Raw genomic sequence first — 20,836 nt, 5'->3', positions numbered from 1 at the left:
CTGTAATGATGTCTGAGTGTTGGAGTGTGCCCCTGGCTATCTGTAATGATGTCTGAGTGTTGGAGCGTGCCCCTGGCTATCTGTAATGGTGTCTGAGTGTTGGAACGTGCCCCTGGCTATCTGTAATGGTGTCTGAGTGTTGGAGTGTGCCCCTGGCTATCTGTAATGATCTCTGAGTGTTGGAGCGTGCCCCTGGCTATCTGTAATGACGTCTGAGTGTTGGAGCTTGCCCCTGGCAGTCTGTAATGATGTCTGAGTGTTGGAGCATGCCCCTGGCTATCTGTAATGATGTCTGAGTGTTGGAGCGTGCCCCTGGCTATCTGTAATGATCTCTGAGTGTTGGGGTGTGTCCCTGGCTATCTGTAATGATCTCTGAGTGTTGGAGTGTGCCCCTGGCTATCTGTAATGATGTCTGAGTGTTGGAGCGTGCCCCTGGCTATCTGTAATGATCTCTGAGTGTTGGAGTGTGCCCCTGGCTATCTGTAATGATCTCTGAGTGTTGGAGTGTGCCCCTGGCTATCTGTAATGATCTCTGAGTGTTGGAGTGTGCCCCTGGCTATCTGTAATGATCTCTGAGTGTTGGAGTGTGCCCCTGGCTATCTGTAATGATGTCTGAGTGTTGGAGCGTGCCCCTGGCTATCTGTAATGATCTCTGAGTGTTGGGGTGTGTCCCTGGCTATCTGTAATGATCTCTGAGTGTTGGAGTGTGCCCCTGGCTATCTGTAATGATGTCTGAGTGTTGGAGTGTGCCCCTGGCTATCTGTAATGATCTCTGAGTGTTGGAGTGTGCCCCTGGCTATCTGTAATGATCTCTGAGTGTTGGAGTGTGCCCCTGGCTATCTGTAATGATCTCTGAGTGTTGGAGTGTGCCCCTGGCTATCTGTAATGATCTCTGAGTGTTGGAGTGTGCCCCTGGCTATCTGTAATGATCTCTGAGTGTTGGAGTGTGCCCCTGGCTATCTGTAATGATGTCTGAGTGTTGGAGTGTGCCCCTGGCTATCTGTAATGATCTCTGAGTGTTGGAGTGTGCCCCTGGCTATCTGTAATGATGTCTGAGTGTTGGAGTGTGCCCCTGGCTATCTGTAATGATCTCTGAGTGTTGGAGTGTGCCCCTGGCTATCTGTAATGATCTCTGAGTGTTGGAGTGTGCCCCTGGCTATCTGTAATGATGTCTGAGTGTTGGAGCGTGCCCCTGGCTATCTGTAATGATGTCTGAGTGTTGGAGCGTGCCCCTGGCTATCTGTAATGATGTCTGAGTGTTGGGTTTTGGCGGGAAAGACCGGGTTAACCAGCGAGAAAAGTGATTTATTCTCAGGATGGACCATTTGTAAAATACCGGGAAAATATTAAATCCTGATTTAGACAGATATGATTGAAGCCTGGGCTGTAATAGTTTACATAGTTAATTGTTGTTTGAAACCCCAGCAGTTTTTGGCAAGCATGCTGTTGGAAATGTTGATTTAAATGTGTAAATGGCTTTTCTAACAATCAATATGATGATCTAGCTAATTAGAAGGGAAAGGGGAAGAGGATACCTAGCCAGTTGAACAACTGAATGCACTCAACCGAAAAGTGTTTTGCATTTAACCCTGCAACATCCGCAAGTCACATTGTCCTAGAGATTTACACTGTTATCAAAACAGACATTATTTTAGGTGTTTCTAAAATCTCTTATGGGAAAAATGAATAATGAAAAAATGACTGGAACTATTTCCTTGTTTGACCACTAGGTTTTATGGGTAATATGACTCATACTATGGTACTCCACTGCGTTGCATTCTGTCTGAAATGTGCTGTATAAATAAAGCTTGATTTGACTCTTATTCTGAAGGTGTATACAAATCCGTGACCCGAAAGCGCTTACTTATTCGTGCGTACTTTACAACGGAGTCATTCTAACCCCCTCACAGGAGCATTTTCCTAACTACGTTTCACGCTTTTATCAATTTAGGAGTCGCAGCGAGAAGACACCGTCTTTAATTTCACAGTGAAACATGACCTCGATTCGGTTAAATCTGCCAACGTTATTGAATTGTCTCTTAATCTGCGTCACCTTGCTGTTGAATAACCGCTGCTGTGTCGTTGCCAAGTGGTATCACAGACCCAACGTTGTTTTGATCCTCACCGATGACCTGGATGTCGTTATTGGGGGCATGGTAAATCACTTTACAACATTAGTTTAATATATTGGTGGTGTGTTTGAAGAACTAACGTTAGGTTGGAACTGCTAAGGGCTGATGCGCGCAGTGTTTCGCTTTAGTTAACGGTTAGGCTGCGGAGTTAGTTAGATACATAGATAGCCATCACATATAGCCCAGCTATGTTGAGGGTGTGTTGTTGTTTTGCAAAAGTTGATCATGACCTGCTAGGTTATCTACCCCCTCAAGCCAACCTAGCCTAATCATGTCCCCGATCTCACCAGCCTACAGAACAATCATATCATGACTGGATGTGTCAAATGTCAGGAGTCCTGCTGATCCCTGATCAGTTTAGATGTTCTTCCATAATGGATAATATTACATGGACCTGATCCCTGATCAGCAATCCTACTTCTGAGAGTCTTGATACACACGACTACAGCAATAGCTAAAGCTGATGGACTGGGCCCTTCATAAACCCGTGATCAGTTCCTCCTCTCTAAACTAGCCTAAATCCCAAGGCAGACATGTTTTCAGTAGGTTCTATTCTCACCTTATTGTTTAGCAGGGCCCTGCTCTCACAGTCCAGGTCTTTGGCAGCCAGTCTGAACTAGTTCAGTATGCTCAGTAGGTATACTAGAAGTCTGGCCAGGAGAATCTTATGATACTGTTTGATGCTGTAATCCAGGTACATTTTTCAGATTGTTATTATTGTAAAGTTTAGAACCGGCAGATGTTGATGACAGATCAGTGTGAAATAAGTTACCGGGACAGGTGTGTCTGTGAGCTGAGGTTTCAGGATGGGACATCCATTCTAAAACCCGCATTGTGTTTCTTCAGACCCCACTGAACAAGACCAAGAAACTGATTGGTGAAGCAGGGATCACCTTTACCAACGCTGTGAGTATCCTGTTCAGGGTTAGGGGTTGGTCTCCAACGCTGTGAGTATCCTGTTCAGGGTTAGGGTTGGTCTCCAACGCTGTGAGTATCATATTCAGGGGCAGGATGGGAGATGAATGCATGATGAGGGTTTCAGGGGCAGGACGGGAGATGAATGCATGATGAGGGTTTCAGGGGCAGGACGGGAGATGAATGCATGATGAGGGTTTCAGGGGCAGGACGGGAGATGAATGCATGATGAGGGTTTCAGGGGCAGGATGGGAGATGAATGCATGATGAGGGTTTCAGGGGCAGGATGGGAGATTAATGCATGATGAGGGTTTCAGGGGCAGGATGGGAGATTAATGCATGATGAGGGTTTCAGGGGCAGGATGGGAGATGAATGCATGATGAGGGTTTCAGGGGCAGGATGGGGAGATGAATGCATGATGAGGGTTTCAGGGGCAGGATGGGGAGATGAATGCATGATGAGGGTTTCAGGGGCAGGATGGGAGATGAATGCATGATGAGGGTTTCAGGGGCAGGATGGGAGATGAATGCATGATGAGGGTTTCAGGGGCAGGATGGGAGATGAATGCATGATGAGGGTTTCAGGGGCAGGATGGGAGATGAATGCATGATGAGGGTTTCAGGGGCAGGATGGGAGATGAATGCATGATGAGGGTTTCAGGGGCAGGATGGGAGATGAATGCATGATGAGGGTTTCAGGGGCAGGACGGGAGATGAATGAGTGTAGTGTCACTGCACCAGGAGACATGCTGATGGGAGTATGTTGTTGTGTTTATCCCAGTTTGTAGCCAGCCCACTGTGCTGTCCCAGCAGAGCCAGCATCCTAACAGGAAAGTATCCTCATAACCACCATGTGATCAACAACACTCTGGAGGGGAACTGCAGCAGCACGGCCTGGCAGAAGACCCAGGAGCCCAAGACCTTCCCTGCTCTACTGCAGGCCTATGCTGGCTACCAGACCTTCTTCGCTGGGAAGTACCTCAACCAGGTAGATATACCTCACCAACTCTACCACTAACCCTACGCTGGTTACCAGACCTTCTACACTGGGAAGCACCTCAACCAGGTAGATATACCTCACCAACTCTACCACCTAACTCTACCACTAACCCTACGCTGGTTACCAGACCTTCTACACTGGGAAGTACCTCAACCAGGTAGATATACCTCACCAACTCTACCACCTAACTCTACCACTAACCCTACGCTGGCTACCAGACCTTCTACACTGGGAAGTACCTCAACCAGGTAGATATACCTCACCAACTCTACCACTAACCCTACGCTGGCTACCAGACCTTCTACACTGGGAAACACCTCAACCAGGTAGATATACCTCACCAACTCTACCACCTAACTCTACCACTAACTCTACGCTGGCTACCAGACCTTCTACACTGGGAAGCACCTCAACCAGGTAGATATACCTCACCAACTCTACCACCTAACTCTACCACTAACCCTACGCTGGCTACCAGACCTTCTACACTGGGAAGTACCTCAACCAGGTAGATATACCTCACCAACTCTACCACCTAACTCTACCACTAACCCTACGCTGGCTACCAGACCTTCTACACTGGGAAGCACCTCAACCAGGTAGATGTACCTCACCAACTCCACCACTAACCCTACGCTGGCTACCAGACCTTCTACACTGGGAAGCACCTCAACCAGGTAGCTATACCTCACCAACTCTACCACCTAACTCTACCACTAACCCTACGCTGGTTACCAGACCTTCTACACTGGGAAGTACCTCAACCAGGTAGATATACCTCACCAACTCTACCACTAACCCTACGCTGGCTACCAGACCTTCTACACTGGGAAGCACCTCAACCAGGTAGATATACCTCACCAACTCTACCACCTAACTCTACCACTAACCCTACGCTGGCTACCAGACCTTCTACACTGGGAAGTACCTCAACCAGGTAGATATACCTCACCAACTCTACCACCTAACTCTACCACTAACCCTACGCTGGCTACCAGACCTTCTACACTGGGAAACACCTCAACCAGGTAGATATACCACCCAACTCTACCACCTAACTCTACCACTAACCCTACGCTGGCTACCAGACCTTCTACACTGGGAAGCACCTCAACCAGGTAGATATACCTCACCAACTCTACCACCTAACTCTACCACTAACCCTACGCTGGTTACCAGACCTTCTACACTGGGAAGTACCTCAACCAGGTAGATATACCTCACCAACTCTACCACCTAACTCTACCACTAACCCTACGCTGGTTACCAGACCTTCTACACTGGGAAGTACCTCAACCAGGTAGATATACCACCTAACTCTACCACTAACCCTACGCTGGTTACCAGACCTTCTACACTGGGAAGCACCTCAACCAGGTAGATATACCTCACCAACTCTACCACCTAACTCTACCACTAACCCTACGCTGGTTACCAGACCTTCTACACTGGGAAGTACCTCAACCAGGTTATTCAATTCAAAACAGCATTTACTTTGGACAAGTCTTCAGCAATATGACAGTATGCCACAACCATACCACACACAGCATCTTCACAGCATCATGTCATGTCATGTATGTAGGTTACACTAGACAGCATCATGTCCTGTCATGTATGTAGGTTACACTAGACAGCATCATGTCCTGTCATGTATGTAGGTTACACTAGACAGCATCGTGTCATGTATGTAGGTTACACTAGACAGCATCATGTCATGTATGTAGGTTACACTAGACAGCATCATGTCATGTATGTAGGTTACACTAGACAGCATCATGTCATGTATGTAGGTTACACTAGACAGCATCATGTCATGTATGTAGGTTACACTAGACAGCATCATGTCCTGTCATGTATGTAGGTTACACTAGACAGCATCATGTCCTGTCATGTATGTAGGTTACACTAGACAGCATCGTGTCATGTATGTAGGTTACACTAGACAGCATCATGTCATGTATGTAGGTTACACTAGACAGCATCATGTCCTGTCATGTATGTAGGTTACACTAGACAGCATCATGTCCTGTCATGTATGTAGGTTACACTAGACAGCATCGTGTCATGTATGTAGGTTACACTAGACAGCATCATGTCCTGTCATGTATGTAGGTTACACTAGACAGCATTGTGTCATGTATGTAGGTTACACTAGACAGCATCATCATGTCCTGTCATGTATGTAGGTTACACTAGACAGCATCGTGTCATGTATGTAGGTTACACTAGACAGCATCGTGTCATGTATGTAGGTTACACTAGACAGCATCGTGTCATGTATGTAGGTTACACTAGACAGCATCATGTCCTGTCATGTATGTAGGTTACACTAGACAGCATCGTGTCATGTATGTAGGTTACACTAGACAGCATCATGTCCTGTCATGTATGTAGGTTACACTAGACAGCATCGTGTCATGTATGTAGGTTACACTAGACAGCATCATGTCCTGTCATGTATGTAGGTTACACTAGACAGCATCGTGTCATGTATGTAGGTTACACTAGACAGCATCATGTCCTGTCATGTATGTAGGTTACACTAGACAGCATCGTGTCATGTATGTAGGTTACACTAGACAGCATCATGTCCTGTCATGTATGTAGGTTACACTAGACAGCATCGTCATGTATGTTCCTAGTCACCCGGTCTGTTCCTGTATGTTTCTATGTCCCTAACTCTCTGTCTGTTCCTAACCCTTACCACTGAGTCACACACTATGCATCTATGTAGAGGAAGTAAAGATGTATGTCCCTAACTCTCTGTCTGAATGTCTTTATCTCAGAGTCGCAGTACTCTGTCTGTTCCTAACCCTCTAACCCTAACCCTCTCCGTCTGTTCCTATGTCCCTAACCCTGACCCTAACCTTAACCCTAACCCCGACCCTAACCCTACCCTAACCCTCTCTGTCTGTTCCTATGTCCCTAACCCTAACCCTAACCCTTCCCTTACCCTAACTTCCTGTCTGCTCCTAACCCTAACCCTCTAACCCCCAACCCTAACCACTGAGTCACTGTCTCTGTTTCAGTATGGGAACCCAGATGCAGGAGGAGTGGAGCACGTTCCTCTGGGATGGGACTACTGGGTCGGACTGGTGAGACTACATTTATACACTATATTACTAACGTCACAACATCAGTCTAGACTCTGGTGAGAGCAACATGTCACCTCAGCAGTCTAGTGAGTCTAATCTAATGGTCCACTTTGACCCCCAGAGACGTATTTCTGCCAGTATTCCTGACTCCATCATTAATCAACGATGCTGCGTCTGCTGCTCGCTCTGGCCTGGTTTTTCCTCTGGGAAGGAAAATCACATCAATCAAAGATTGTTGACATACCTGGTTTACTATATCTGCAAGGGTAACTGAGGTTAGAGGTCACTAAAGGTCAGGATCAGGGGGAAGTTGAGAATGTTCCGGCAGAAACACGACAGACAACTTTATCTCCTCTGTGGTCTACTGAATCTAGAAACACGACAGACAACTTTATCTCCTCTAGTCTACTGAATCTAGATACGACGGTCAACTTTATCTCCTTCACTTATTCATTTAATAATATTAAAATACTGTAGTGACATAGATACACTGTCTGTGTTCTATTCAGGAGAGGAACTCTAGGACCTACACTGTCTGTTCTATTCAGGAGAGGAACTCTAGGACCTACACTGTCTGTTCTATTCAGGAGAGGAACTCTAGGACCTACACTGTCTGTTCTATTCAGGAGAGGAACTCTAGGACCTACACTGTCTGTGTTCTATTCAGGAGAGGAACTCTAGGACCTACACTGTCTGTTCTATTCAGGAGAGGAACTCTAGGTACTACACTGTCTGTGTTCTATTCAGGAGAGGAACTCTAGGACCTACACTGTCTGTTCTATTCAGGAGAGGAACTCTAGGACCTACACTGTCTGTTCTATTCAGGAGAGGAACTCTAGGACCTACACTGTCTGTGTTCTATTCAGGAGAGGAACTCTAGGTACTACACTGTCTGTGTTCTATTCAGGAGAGGAACTCTAGGACCTACACTGTTCTATTCAGGAGAGGAACTCTAGGTACTACACTGTCTGTTCTATTCAGGAGAGGAACTCTAGGACCTACACTGTTCTATTCAGGAGAGGAACTCTAGGTACTACACTGTCTGTGTTCTATTCAGGAGAGGAACTCTAGGACCTACACTGTTCTATTCAGGAGAGGAACTCTAGGTACTACACTGTCTGTGTTCTATTCAGGAGAGGAACTCTAGGACCTACACTGTTCTATTCAGGAGAGGAACTCTAGGTACTACACTGTCTGTTCTATTCAGGAGAGGAACTCTAGGACCTACACTGTTCTATTCAGGAGAGGAACTCTAGGTACTACACTGTCTGTGTTCTATTCAGGAGAGGAACTCTAGGACCTACACTGTTCTATTCAGGAGAGGAACTCTAGGTACTACACTGTCTGTGTTCTATTCAGGAGAGGAACTCTAGGACCTACACTGTTCTATTCAGGAGAGGAACTCTAGGTACTACACTGTCTGATCTATTCAGGAGAGGAACTCTAGGTACTACAACTACACACTGTCTGTGTTCTATTCAGGAGAGGAACTCTAGGTACTACAACTACACACTGTCTGTGAATGGGAAGCCTAAGAAGCATGGAGGGAACTACAGTGAAGACTACCTGACAGACGTACTGGTAAGAAGATCTGCTAGTAGTCCTACTGAAGGACACAGAACATATCCTGTCTAACCACCTCTATCTCTGTCCACTAACTCCTGGTCTGATCACTACAGCATCAGTCTGGGATCAACACCAGTCTAACTACCTCTGTCTCTGTCCTCTCTAGACTTCCTCCAGTCTAACTACCTCTGTCTCTGTCCTCTCTAGACTTCCTCCAGTCTAACTACCTCTGTTTCTGTCCTCTCTAGACTTCCTCCAGTCTAACTACCTCTGTCTCTGTCCTCTCTAGACTTCCTCCAGTCTAACTACCTCTGTTTCTGTCCTCTCCAGACCAACATGTCTCTAGACTTCCTCCAGTATAAGTCTAACTACCGTCCGTTTTTCATGATGGTTTCGACCCCCGCCCCCCACGCCCCCTGGACCCCCGCCCCGCAGTACCAGGACCGCTTCAAGGACCTCAAGGCCCCTCGAGACCCCAACTTCAACGTCCATGGGAAGGTAGGCTCCAAACATGGAAACAACCACACCAACCATACCACACCACACCAACCACACCAACCACACCATACCACACCACACCAACCATACCACACCACACCAACCACACCACACCAACCATACCACACCACACCAACCACACCACACCAACCATACCACACCACACCAACCATACCACACCAACCATACCACACCACACCAACCATACCACACCAACCACACCACACACCAACCATACCACACCACACACCAACCATACCACACCACACACCAACCATACCACACCACACACCAACCATACCACACACCAACCATACCACACACCAACCATACCACACACCAACCATACCCCACACCACACCTACCACACCACACCACACCAACCATACCACACCAACCATACCACACCACACCAACCATACCACACCAACCACACCACACCAACCATACCACACCACACCAACCACACCACACCAACCATACCACACCAACCACACCACACCAACCATACCATACACCAACCATACCCCACACCAACCATACCCCACACCAACCACACCACCAACCATACCACACCAACCATACCACACCAACCATACCACACCACACCAACCACACACCTACCACACCATACCACACCAACCATACCACACCACACCATACCACACCACACCAACCACACACCAACCATACCACACCACACCAACCATACCACACACCAACCACACCACAACAACCATACCATACCACAACAACCATACCACAACAACCACACCACAACAACCATACCACACCACACCAACCATACCACACCACACCAACCACACCACACACCAACCATACCACACCACACCAACCATACCACACACCAACCATACCACACACCAACCATACCAACCATACCACACCACACCTACCACACCACACACCAACCATACCAACCACACCAACCATACCACACCACACCAACCATACCACACCACACCACACCAACCATACCACCCACACCAACCATACCACACCAACCATACCAACCATACCACACCAACCATACCACACCAACCACACCACACCAACCACACCACACCAACCATACCACACCACAACAACCACACCACACCAACCATACCACACCAACCATACCACACCACACCAACCATACCACACCAACCATACCACACCACACCAACCATACCACACCACACCAACCATACCACACCACAACAACCACACCACACCACACCAACCATACCACACACCAACCATACCAACCACACCACACCACACACCAACCATACCAACCACACCACACCAACCATACCACACCAACCATACCACACCACACCAACCACACACCAACCATACCACACACCAACCATACCACACCACACCACACCAACCATACCACACACCAACCATACCAACCACACCAACCACACCACACCTACCATACCACACACCAACCATACCATACCACAACACACCACACCAACCATACCACAACACACCACACCAACCATACCACACACCAACCATACCACACCACAACACACCACACCAACCATACCACACCACACCACAACACACCAACCATACCACACCAACCACACCAACCATACCACACCACACCAACCATACCACACCAACCACACCAACCATACCACACCAACCATACCACACACCAACCACACCACAACAACCATACCACACACCAACCATACCACACCAACCATACCACACCACACCAACCATACCACACCAACCATACCACACCAACCATACCACACACCAACCATACCACACCACACCAACCATACCACACCACACCAACCACACCACACCGTCTCTTCGTTCTCACTAACGTTTTAGGGGTGACGTGTAGCCTAGCGTAGGGCCAGTAATCGAAAGATTTCTGGTTCGAACCCCCGAGACGTTCTTCTCTTGAGCAAGGCAGTTACCCCTAACAATAATGCTTTACGGGAGCTGATGTCGTTGACGTGGATTAAGGGGTTGGGTTAAATGCTGAAGACACATTTCAGTGCTTTCAGACTAGGTATCCCCTCTCCTTTCCCACTGTCTGATGGCCACGTCTGACCTCTCAACACACCACAGAGACCTACCAGTTAATTAGTGCTCTGTCTTTCCCATAATGACCTTCTCCAGGACAAGCACTGGCTGATCAGACAGGCCAAGACTCCCATGACCAACTCCTCTATCGAGTTGCTGGACGAGGCCTACAGGAAACGGTTAGTAGTACCTCCTCTTCTCTCTCCTCCCATCTTCTCTCACAACACCCCCCTATCCTTTGAGTGATAATGTATCCCCCCCTATCCTTTATGAGTTATAATGTATCCCCCCCTATCCTTTATGAGTTATAATGTATCCCCCCCTATCCTTTATGAGTTATAATGTATCCCCCCCTATCCTTTATGAGTTATAATGTATCCCCCCCTATCCTTTATGAGTTATAATGTATCCCCCCCATCCTTTATGAGTTATAATGTATCCTTTATGAGTTATAATGTATCCCCCTATCCTTTATGAGTTATAATGTATCCCCCCCATCCTTTATGAGTTATAATGTATCCTTTATGAGTTATAATGTATCCCCCCCTATCCTTTATGAGTTATAATGTATCCCCCCCTATCCTTTATGAGTTATAATGTATCCCCCCCTATCCTTTGAGTAATGTTTGCCCTCCCCCCCACTAGGTGGCGTACTCTGCTGTCAGTGGATGACTTGGTGGAGAAGGTGGTGAAGAGGTTAGAGGTCAGAGGGGAACTGGACAACACTTACATCATCTTTACCTCAGACAACGGATACCACACAGGTACACAACACACCTGACGCAGGTACACAACACACCTGACGCAAGTACACAACACACCTGACGCAGGTACACAACACACCTGACGCAGGTACACAACACACCTGACACAGGTACACAACACACCTGACACAGGTACACAACACACCTGACACAGGTACACAACACACCTGACACAGGTACACAACACACCTGACACAGGTACACAACACACCTGACACAGGTACACAACGCACCTGACACAGGTACACAACACACCTGACACAGGTACACAACACACCTGACACAGGTACACAACACACCTGACGCAGGTACACAACACACCTGACGCAGGTACACAACACACCTGACGCAGGTACACAACACACCTGACGCAAGTACACAACACACCTGACGCAAGTACACAACACACCTGACACAGGTACACAACACACCTGACACAGGTACACAACACACCTGACGCAGGTACACAACGCACCTGACGCAGGTACACAACGCACCTGACGCAGGTACACAACGCACCTGACGCAGGTACACAACACACCTGACACAGGTACACAACACATACACATACACTGCCTTTTATTTTTTTATTTTATTTTTATTTTTATTTTTTTTACCTTTATTTAACCAGGCAAGTCAGTTAAGAACAAATTCTTATTTTCAATGACGGCCTGGGAACAGTGGGTTAACTGCCTGTTCAGGGGCAGAACGACAGATTTGTACCTTGTCAGCTCGGGGGTTTGAACTCACAACCTTCCGGTTACTAGTCCAACGCTCTAACCACTAGGCTACCCTGCCGCCTTCAGAAAAGTAAAGCTCCACCCCTCCTAAGAGGATAGCTACCACTCCGCTGACCCCCTCCTCCTCCTCCCACCCCCCCAGGTCAGTTCTCTCTCCCCCTGGATACCACTCCGCTGACCCCCCCCTCTCCTCCTCCCACCCCCCCAGGTCAGTTCTCTCTCCCCCTGGATACCACTCCGCTGACCCCCCCCCTCTCCTCCTCCCACCCCCCTAGGTCAGTTCTCTCTCCCCCTGGATAAGAGGCAGCTGTATGAGTCTGATATAAGAGTTCCTCTGCTGATCCGAGGGCCCAACATCAAGCCTAACCAGACCACCGGGCTGGCGGTCCAGAACGTTGACCTGGGTCCTACCATCCTGGACATGGCCGGTTACAACGTCAGCAAGACTACCATGGATGGCATGTCCTTCCTGTCTGTACTGGTGAGAACCCACTATACTATATATAACACGTAGTACAACGTCATGTCCTTCCTGTCTGTACTGGTGAGAACCCACAATACTATCCATAACACATAGTACAACGTCATGTCCTTCCTGTCTGTACTGGTGAGAACCCACTATACTATATATAACACGTAGTACAACGTCATGTCCTTCCTGTCTGTACTGGTGAGAACCCATACAGAACCCACTATACTATATATAACACCTAGTACAACGTCATGTCCTTCCTGTCTGTACTGGTGAGAACCCATACAGAACCCACTATACTATATATAACACCTAGTACAACGTCATGTCCTTCCTGTCTGTACTGGTGAGAACCCACAATACTATATATATATAACACATAGTACAACGTCATGTCCTTCCTGTCTGTACTGGTGAGAACCCACAATACTATATATATATAACACATAGTACAACGTCATGTCCTTCCTGTCTGTACTGGTGAGAACCCATACAGAACACACTATACTATATATAACACCTAGTACAACGTCATGTCCTTCCTGTCTGTACTGGTGAGAACCCACTATACTACATATAACACCTAGTACAACGTCATGTCCTTCCTGTCTGTACTGGTGAGAACCCATACAGAACCCACTATACTATATATAACACCTAGTACAACGTCAACGCAGCCTAGTAGCCTAGCACAACGTAGCCTAGTAGCCTAGCACAACGTAGCCTAGTAGCCTAGCACAACGTAGCCTAGCACAACGTAGCCTAGTAGCCTAGCACAACGTAGCCTAGCACAACGTAGCCTAGTAGCCTAGCACAACGTAGCCTAGTAGCCTAGCACAACGTAGCCTAGTAGCCGAGCACAACGTAGCCTAGCACAACGTAGCCTAGTAGCCTAGCACAACGTAGCCTAGTAGCCTAGCACAACGTAGCCTAGTAGCCTAGCACAACGTAGCCTAGTAGCCTAGCACAACGTAGCCTAGTAGCCTAGCACAACGTAGCCTAGCACAACGTAGCCTAGTAGCCTAGCACAACGTAGCCTAGCACAACGTAGCCTAGTAGCCTAGCACAACGTAGCCTAGTAGCCTAGCACAACGCAGCCTAGCACAACGTAGCCTAGCACAACGTAGCCTAGCACAACGTAGCCTAGCACAACGTAGCCTAGTAGCCTAGCACAACGTAGCCTAGTAGCCTAGCACAACGTAGCCTAGTAGCCTAGCCTAGCGCAACGCAGCCCAGTAGCCTAGCGCAACGTAGCCTAGCGCAACGTAGCCTAGCGCAACGTAGCCTAGCGCAACGCAGCCCAGTAGCCTAGCGCAACGCAGCCCAGTAGCCTAGCGCAACGCAGCCCAGTAGCCTAGCGCAACGCAGCCCAGACATGGTGGCAGTTGTGTGTATTCTCTGTGTCAGGAGGGATCAGTGTTTAACTGGTGTGTGTGTATTCTCTGTGTCAGGAGGGATCTGTGAACAGCACTACGTGGAGAACAGACTTCCTGGTGGAGTATGAAGGGGAGGGGTCTAATGTGTCTGATCCCGCCTGCCCCCTGCTGGGTCCTGGGGTCTCCGTATGTTTCCCTGACTGTGTGTGTGAGGACTCCTTCAACAACACGTACGCCTGCGTTCGTACCGTCGCCCCCTCTGCCAACCTCCAGTACTGCGAGTTTGATGACAACGAGGTAAAAGGGAGAGAACTGTTTAGTCACTAGGGATGTGTAGACATGTCTCACCAGCTAATATCTCTCTCTGTGTTCCCCAGGTGTATAACATTTCATTAGACCCCTACCAGGTCATTAGTAATAACTAACTCTCTCTCTGTGTTCCCCAGGTGTATAACATTACAGTAGACCCCTACCAGGTCATTAGTAATAACTAACTCTCTCTCTGTGTTCCCCAGGTGTATCACATTACAATAGACCCCTACCAGGTCATTAGTAATAACTAACTCTCTCTCTGTGTTCCCCAGGTGTATCACATTACAATAGACCCCTACCAGGTCATTAGTAATAACTAACTCTCTCTCTGTGTTCCCCAGGTGTATAACATTACAGTAGACCCCTACCAGGTCATTAGTAATAACTAACTCTCTCTGTGTTCCCCAGGTGTATCACATTACAATAGACCCCTACCAGGTCATTAGTAATAACTAACTCTCTCTCTGTGTTCCCCAGGTGTATAACATTACAGTAGACCCCTACCAGGTCATTAGTAATAACTAACTCTCTCTCTGTGTTCCCCAGGTGTATAACATTACAATAGACCCCTACCAGGTCATTAGTAATAACTAACTCTCTCTCTGTGTTCCCCAGGTGTATAACATTACAGTAGACCCCTACCAGGTCATTAGTAATAACTAACTCTCTCTCTGTGTTCCCCAGGTGTATAACATTACAATAGACCCCTACCAGGTCATTAGTAATAACTAACTCTCTCTCTGTGTTCCCCAGGTGTTTGTGGAGGTATATAACATTACAGTTGACCCCTACCAGCTCATTAACCTGGCTAAGACCATCGACCAGGAAGTCCTGGAGAAGATGAACCACAGACTGATGATGCTCCAGTCCTGTTCTGGACAGTCCTGTAGGACCCCTGGGGTCTACGATACACGGTATGCACGGTACACTGACCAACCACCCAGCTCTAACCCCCCCCCCCCTCTCCTCTATACAGACCACCCAGCTCTAGCCCCCCACCCCTCTCTTCTCCCCAGACCACCCAGCTCTAACCCCCCCCCCTCCTCTCTACAGACCACCCAGCTCTAACCCCCCCGCTCCTCTCCCCAGACCACCCAGCTCTAACCCTCTCTCCAGACCACCCAGCTCTAACCCTCTCCCCAGACCACCCAGCTCTAACCCTCTCTCCAGACCACCCAGCTCTAACCCTCTCCCCAGACCACCCAGCTCTAACCCTCTCCCCAGACCACCCAGCTCTAACCCTCTCCCCAGACCACCCAGCTCTAACCCTCTCCCCAGACCACCCAGAACTAACCACCCCTCTGTTCTTCTCTCTGCAGATATACGTTTGACCCTCACCTGATGTTCAGCAACAGGAGCCACCGGAGCAACAGGCTGAGACGGGCCTGAAATGAGAAGAGCAGGAGGAGAGGAGGGCTGTCTGAGCCCGTGCTGCTGTTCCCTAGTGTCTGAGACCTCAGCCCTGTAGGGGTTGGAGGGGGACCTTCTGTAAACTCCACACTACAGCACTTTTAACAGTCTGTACACAACACCCTGTGTTTGGACACAGTATCACCCATTGATTGGTTATTTTAAGACATTGTTTGACTGATTTTAATTTTACATGTTGTGTTTGTTAATTACGTGAGGAAAATCAATTACCTCAAATCAGCTGTTTTTCAAATATTTAACAAGTTTTGACCTGCTACAGTAGGACTAGAAACCATACCTATTGTTCCTCTTTCTCCCAGTAGGACTAGAAACCATTCTGGTTGTTCCTCTTTCTCCCAGTAGGACCAGAAACAGGTCATTTTGGAGTCACTTTTATTGTATATAAGAATAGAATATGTTTCTGAAGGCTTCTACATTAATGTGGATGCTACCATGGTTACGGATAATCCTGAATGAATCCACTTTTAATGTAGAAGTGTTCAGAAACATGTTCTATTCTTATTTAAAAAGGTAAAAGTGACTCCAAATGACCATTATTTACCGTTCATTTGTATTGGGCACAAAATGATCTGCTCTATAACCAAAACAACCAGCCAATGCATCCACGTTCATAGAGTCCCAGCTGGAGGATCTGGGACATCCACGTTCATAGAGTCCCAGCTGGAGGTCGTCATTGTGTTCTAAGAATCTGGGACATCCACGTTCATAGAGTCCCAGCTGGAGGTCGTCATTGTGTTCTAAGAATCTGGGACATCCACGTTCATAGAGTCACAAGCTGGAGGTCGTCATTGTGTTCTAAGAATCTGGGACATCCACGTTCATAGAGTCACAAGCTGGAGGTCGTCATTGTGTTCTAAGAATCTGGGACATCCACGTTCATAGAGTCACAAGCTGGAGGTCGTCATTGTGTTCTAAGAATCTGGGACATCCACGTTCATAGAGTCACAAGCTGGAGGTCGTCATTGTGTTCTAAGAATCTGGGACATCCACGTTCATAGAGTCACAAGCTGGAGGTCGTCATTGTGTTCTAAGAATCTGGGACATCCACGTTCATAGAGTCACAAGCTGGAGGTCGTCATTGTGTTCTAAGAATCTGGGACATCCACGTTCATAGAGTCACAAGCTGGAGGTCGTCATTGTGTTCTAAGAATCTGGGACATCCACGTTCATAGAGTCACAAGCTGGAGGTCGTCATTGTGTTCTAAGAATCTGGGACATCCACGTTTCTAGAGTCCCAGCTAGAGGTCGTCATTGTGTTCTAAGAATCTGGGACATCCACGTTCATAGAGTCCCAGCTGGAGGTCGTCATTGTGTTCTAAGAATCTGGGACATCCACGTTCATAGAGTCCCAGCTGGAGGTCGTCATTGTGTTCTAAGAATCTGGGACTTCCACGTTTCTAGAGTCCCAGCTGGAGGTCGTCATTGTGTTCTAAGAATCTGGGACATCCACGTTCATAGAGTCACAGCTGGAGGTCGTCATTGTGTTCTAAGAATCTGGGACAACATATGTTCTACTACTTTAATATACACCAGTGAATTTGTCCCAAAACTTTTGGTCCCTTAAAATAGGGGGACTATGTACAAAAAGTGGTGTAATTTCTAAGCGGTTCACCCAATATGGATGAAAATACCCTCAAATTAAATCTGACAGTCTGCACTTTAACCTCAGTCACTGTCTCATTTCCAATCCACAGTGCTGGAGTACAGAGCCAAAACAACCAACATGGGTCCCTAGTGGTACGGGCAGAAACAGTGGAGGGGGAGTCTGTAGTGGTATGGACAGAAACAGTGGAGGGGGAGGAGTCTAGTGGTACGGACAGAAACAGTGGAGGGGGAGGAGTCTAGTGGTACTGCCAGTAACAGTGGAGGGGGAGGAGTCTAGTGGTACGGACAGAAACAGTGGAGGGGGAGGAGTCTAGTGGTATGGACAGAAACAGTGGAGGGGGAGTCTGTAGTGGTACGGACAGTAACAGTGGAGGGGGAGGAGTCTAGTGGTACGGACAGTAACAGTGGAGGGGGAGGAGTCTAGTGGTACGGACAGAAACAGTGGAGGGGGAGGAGTCTAGTGGTACGGTCAGAAACAGTGGAGGGGGAGTCTGTAGTGGTACGGACAGTAACAGTGGAGGGGGAGTCTGTAGTGGTACGGACAGTAACAGTGGAGGGGGAGTCTGTAGTGGTACGGACAGTAACAGTGGAGGGGGAGTCTGTAGTGGTACGGACAGTAACAGTGGAGGGGGAGGAGTCTAGTGGTACGGACAGTAACAGTGGAGGGGGAGGAGTCTAGTGGTACGGACAGTAACAGTGGAGGGGGAGGAGTCTAGTGGTACGGACAGAAACAGTGGAGGGGGAGGAGTCTAGTGGTACGGACAGAAACAGTGGAGGGGGAGGAGTCTAGTGGTACGGACAGAAACAGTGGAGGGGGAGGAGTCTAGTGGTACGGACAGAAACAGTGGAGGGGGAGGAGTCTAGTGGTACGGACAGAAACAGTGGAGGGGGAGGAGTCTAGTGGTACGGACAGAAACAGTGGAGGGGGAGGAGTCTAGTGGTACGGACAGAAACAGTGGAGGGGGAGGAGTCTAGTGGTACGGACAGAAACAGTGGAGGGGGAGGAGTCTAGTGGTACGGCCAGAAACAGTGGAGGGGGAGGAGTCTAGTGGTACGGCAAGAAACAATGGAGGGGGAGGAGTCTAGTGGTACGGTAAGAAACAATGGAGGGGTCAGGGAGACTGAGGGCTTTAACTGAACATCTTCTGATGTGTTGCCATGGCAGCACATCAACCAGCATCAACTTTGTGTGTAATTCCAAAGGGTTTCTTGTTGATTATAACTGATCTTATAGATATCTATCTACAGGGTGCATTTAGTTACGTTACAGAAATAAATGTCCACTTTACCTTCCGTTAACCTGTTTCTCTACACAGTCAGACTAATCACACACAGCGAACCTGCCAATCATATAATTCAACCGTATCCATTGGCCAGTCTCTGATGCTTTCCAATCTGTCAAAATGTTTCCATGGTTTTGCACATTTTTTTTATTTTTCGATAGTAGTTTTTTGTTATGCGGTTCCATTTCTGGGTGTTTTGTCCAATAAACTAACGGTATTCTGAAATCACTTCCTGGTTTGTGGTGTTTAAAATGTACTGTCGGGAAAACAGAGATCTGACCACAGTCGTAGTACAACATGTTACCCCAGTGGTCACTAACCCTGGTTCTAGAGAAGGGGTGCAGGGGTTTGTTCCAGCACAGCACTAACTTACCTCAAACAGGAACACTGCCAGATCAAGGTTGATTCGTCCAGGTGTTCCCAAACTGGGGTACGGGGTGCTGTCGGGGGTACGCTAAATACAAATGTGATTCACATTTTCAAACGGTCCGTTTATATTGTCCAATGTTGTTTTTTTTTCTTGCCTGATTAGCCTCGTTTCACTGCCAAAAATACAATGACCATCTACTGTTCAGTGAAATAAAAGTCAAATACAGGTAGCCTAGTCAAATAATTAACATCCAATCACATTAACCGTTACTCATCCAATCACGTTAACCGTTACTCATCCAATCACGTTAACCGTTACTCATCCAATCACGTTAACCGTTACTCTCTCACAGGAAACCTTCCCTCTTCCACAGACATTCAGAAACAAAACATGTCAATTTGAAAGATAATCCACAGGAGTTTTTTGAGTGAAAATCAAGACTTTTGAGTAGTAAGACATGTATAAAAGCAACAGATACCATTAATAAGAAGGAGTTAGAAGCGTCTTATATGGGGAGCTACCAAGTGGCTGGGACAGGCAAACCCCATACTATTGTGGAGGAGTGGCTGGGACAGGCAAGCCCCATACTATTGTGGAGGACTTCATTCTTCCTGTTGGCTGGGACAGGCAAGCCCCATACTATTGTGGAGGACTTCATTCTTCCTGTTGGCTGGGACAGGCAAGCCCCATACTATTGTGGAGGACTTCATTCTTCCTGTTGGCTGGGACAATGCTGGGGGAAAAGGCCCCAAAAAACTATACAGACAATGGCTCCATCAAACAACACTGTTTCCCGACGCATCAGTGACATGGCAGGAGATGTTTTGAAACAATTACTGCTTCACATACAAGCCAATGAATTATATGTCTGTTACAGCTGGATGGGTCAACAGACCTGGCACAGCTCCTGGTATATGTCTGTTACAGCTGGATGAGTCAACAGACGTAGCGGGCCTGGCACAGCTCCTGGTATATGTCTGTTACAGCTGGATGAGTCAACAGACGTAGCGGGCCTGGCACAGCTCCTGGTATTTGTCTGTTACAGCTGGATGAGTCAACAGGGCCTGGCACAGCTCCTGGTATATGTATGTTACAGCTGGATGAGTCAACAGACCTGGCACAGCTCCTGGTATTTGTCTGTTACAGCTGGATGGGTCAACAGACCTGGCACAGCTCCTGGTATATGTCTGTTACAGCTGGATGAGTCAAC

The 20,836-nt window shown here is 47.8% G+C and overlaps 1 protein-coding gene across 1 annotated transcript; it reads left to right on the top strand.

The window, feature by feature from the left end:
• The first annotated feature begins 1,862 nt into the window (after positions 1–1,862).
• LOC139393083 (glucosamine (N-acetyl)-6-sulfatase a) lies at positions 1,863–19,484 on the top strand. The gene is made up of 12 exons (XM_071141426.1): positions 1,863–2,156; positions 2,979–3,038; positions 3,829–4,035; positions 7,077–7,142; positions 8,625–8,723; positions 9,039–9,206; positions 11,370–11,452; positions 11,919–12,037; positions 13,053–13,258; positions 14,701–14,922; positions 15,691–15,851; positions 16,257–19,484. Exons 1-12 carry the CDS (start codon positions 1,995–1,997, stop codon positions 16,324–16,326), a joined length of 1,623 nt encoding a protein of 540 aa, XP_070997527.1. The 5' UTR covers positions 1,863–1,994; the 3' UTR covers positions 16,327–19,484.
• Positions 19,485–20,836: the final 1,352 nt, after the last annotated feature.

This window comes from Oncorhynchus clarkii, chromosome 33, assembly GCF_045791955.1.
Source record: "Oncorhynchus clarkii lewisi isolate Uvic-CL-2024 chromosome 33, UVic_Ocla_1.0, whole genome shotgun sequence".
Lineage (NCBI taxonomy): Eukaryota > Metazoa > Chordata > Actinopteri > Salmoniformes > Salmonidae > Oncorhynchus > Oncorhynchus clarkii.
This window is presented reverse-complemented; position numbering and strand designations above follow the sequence as displayed.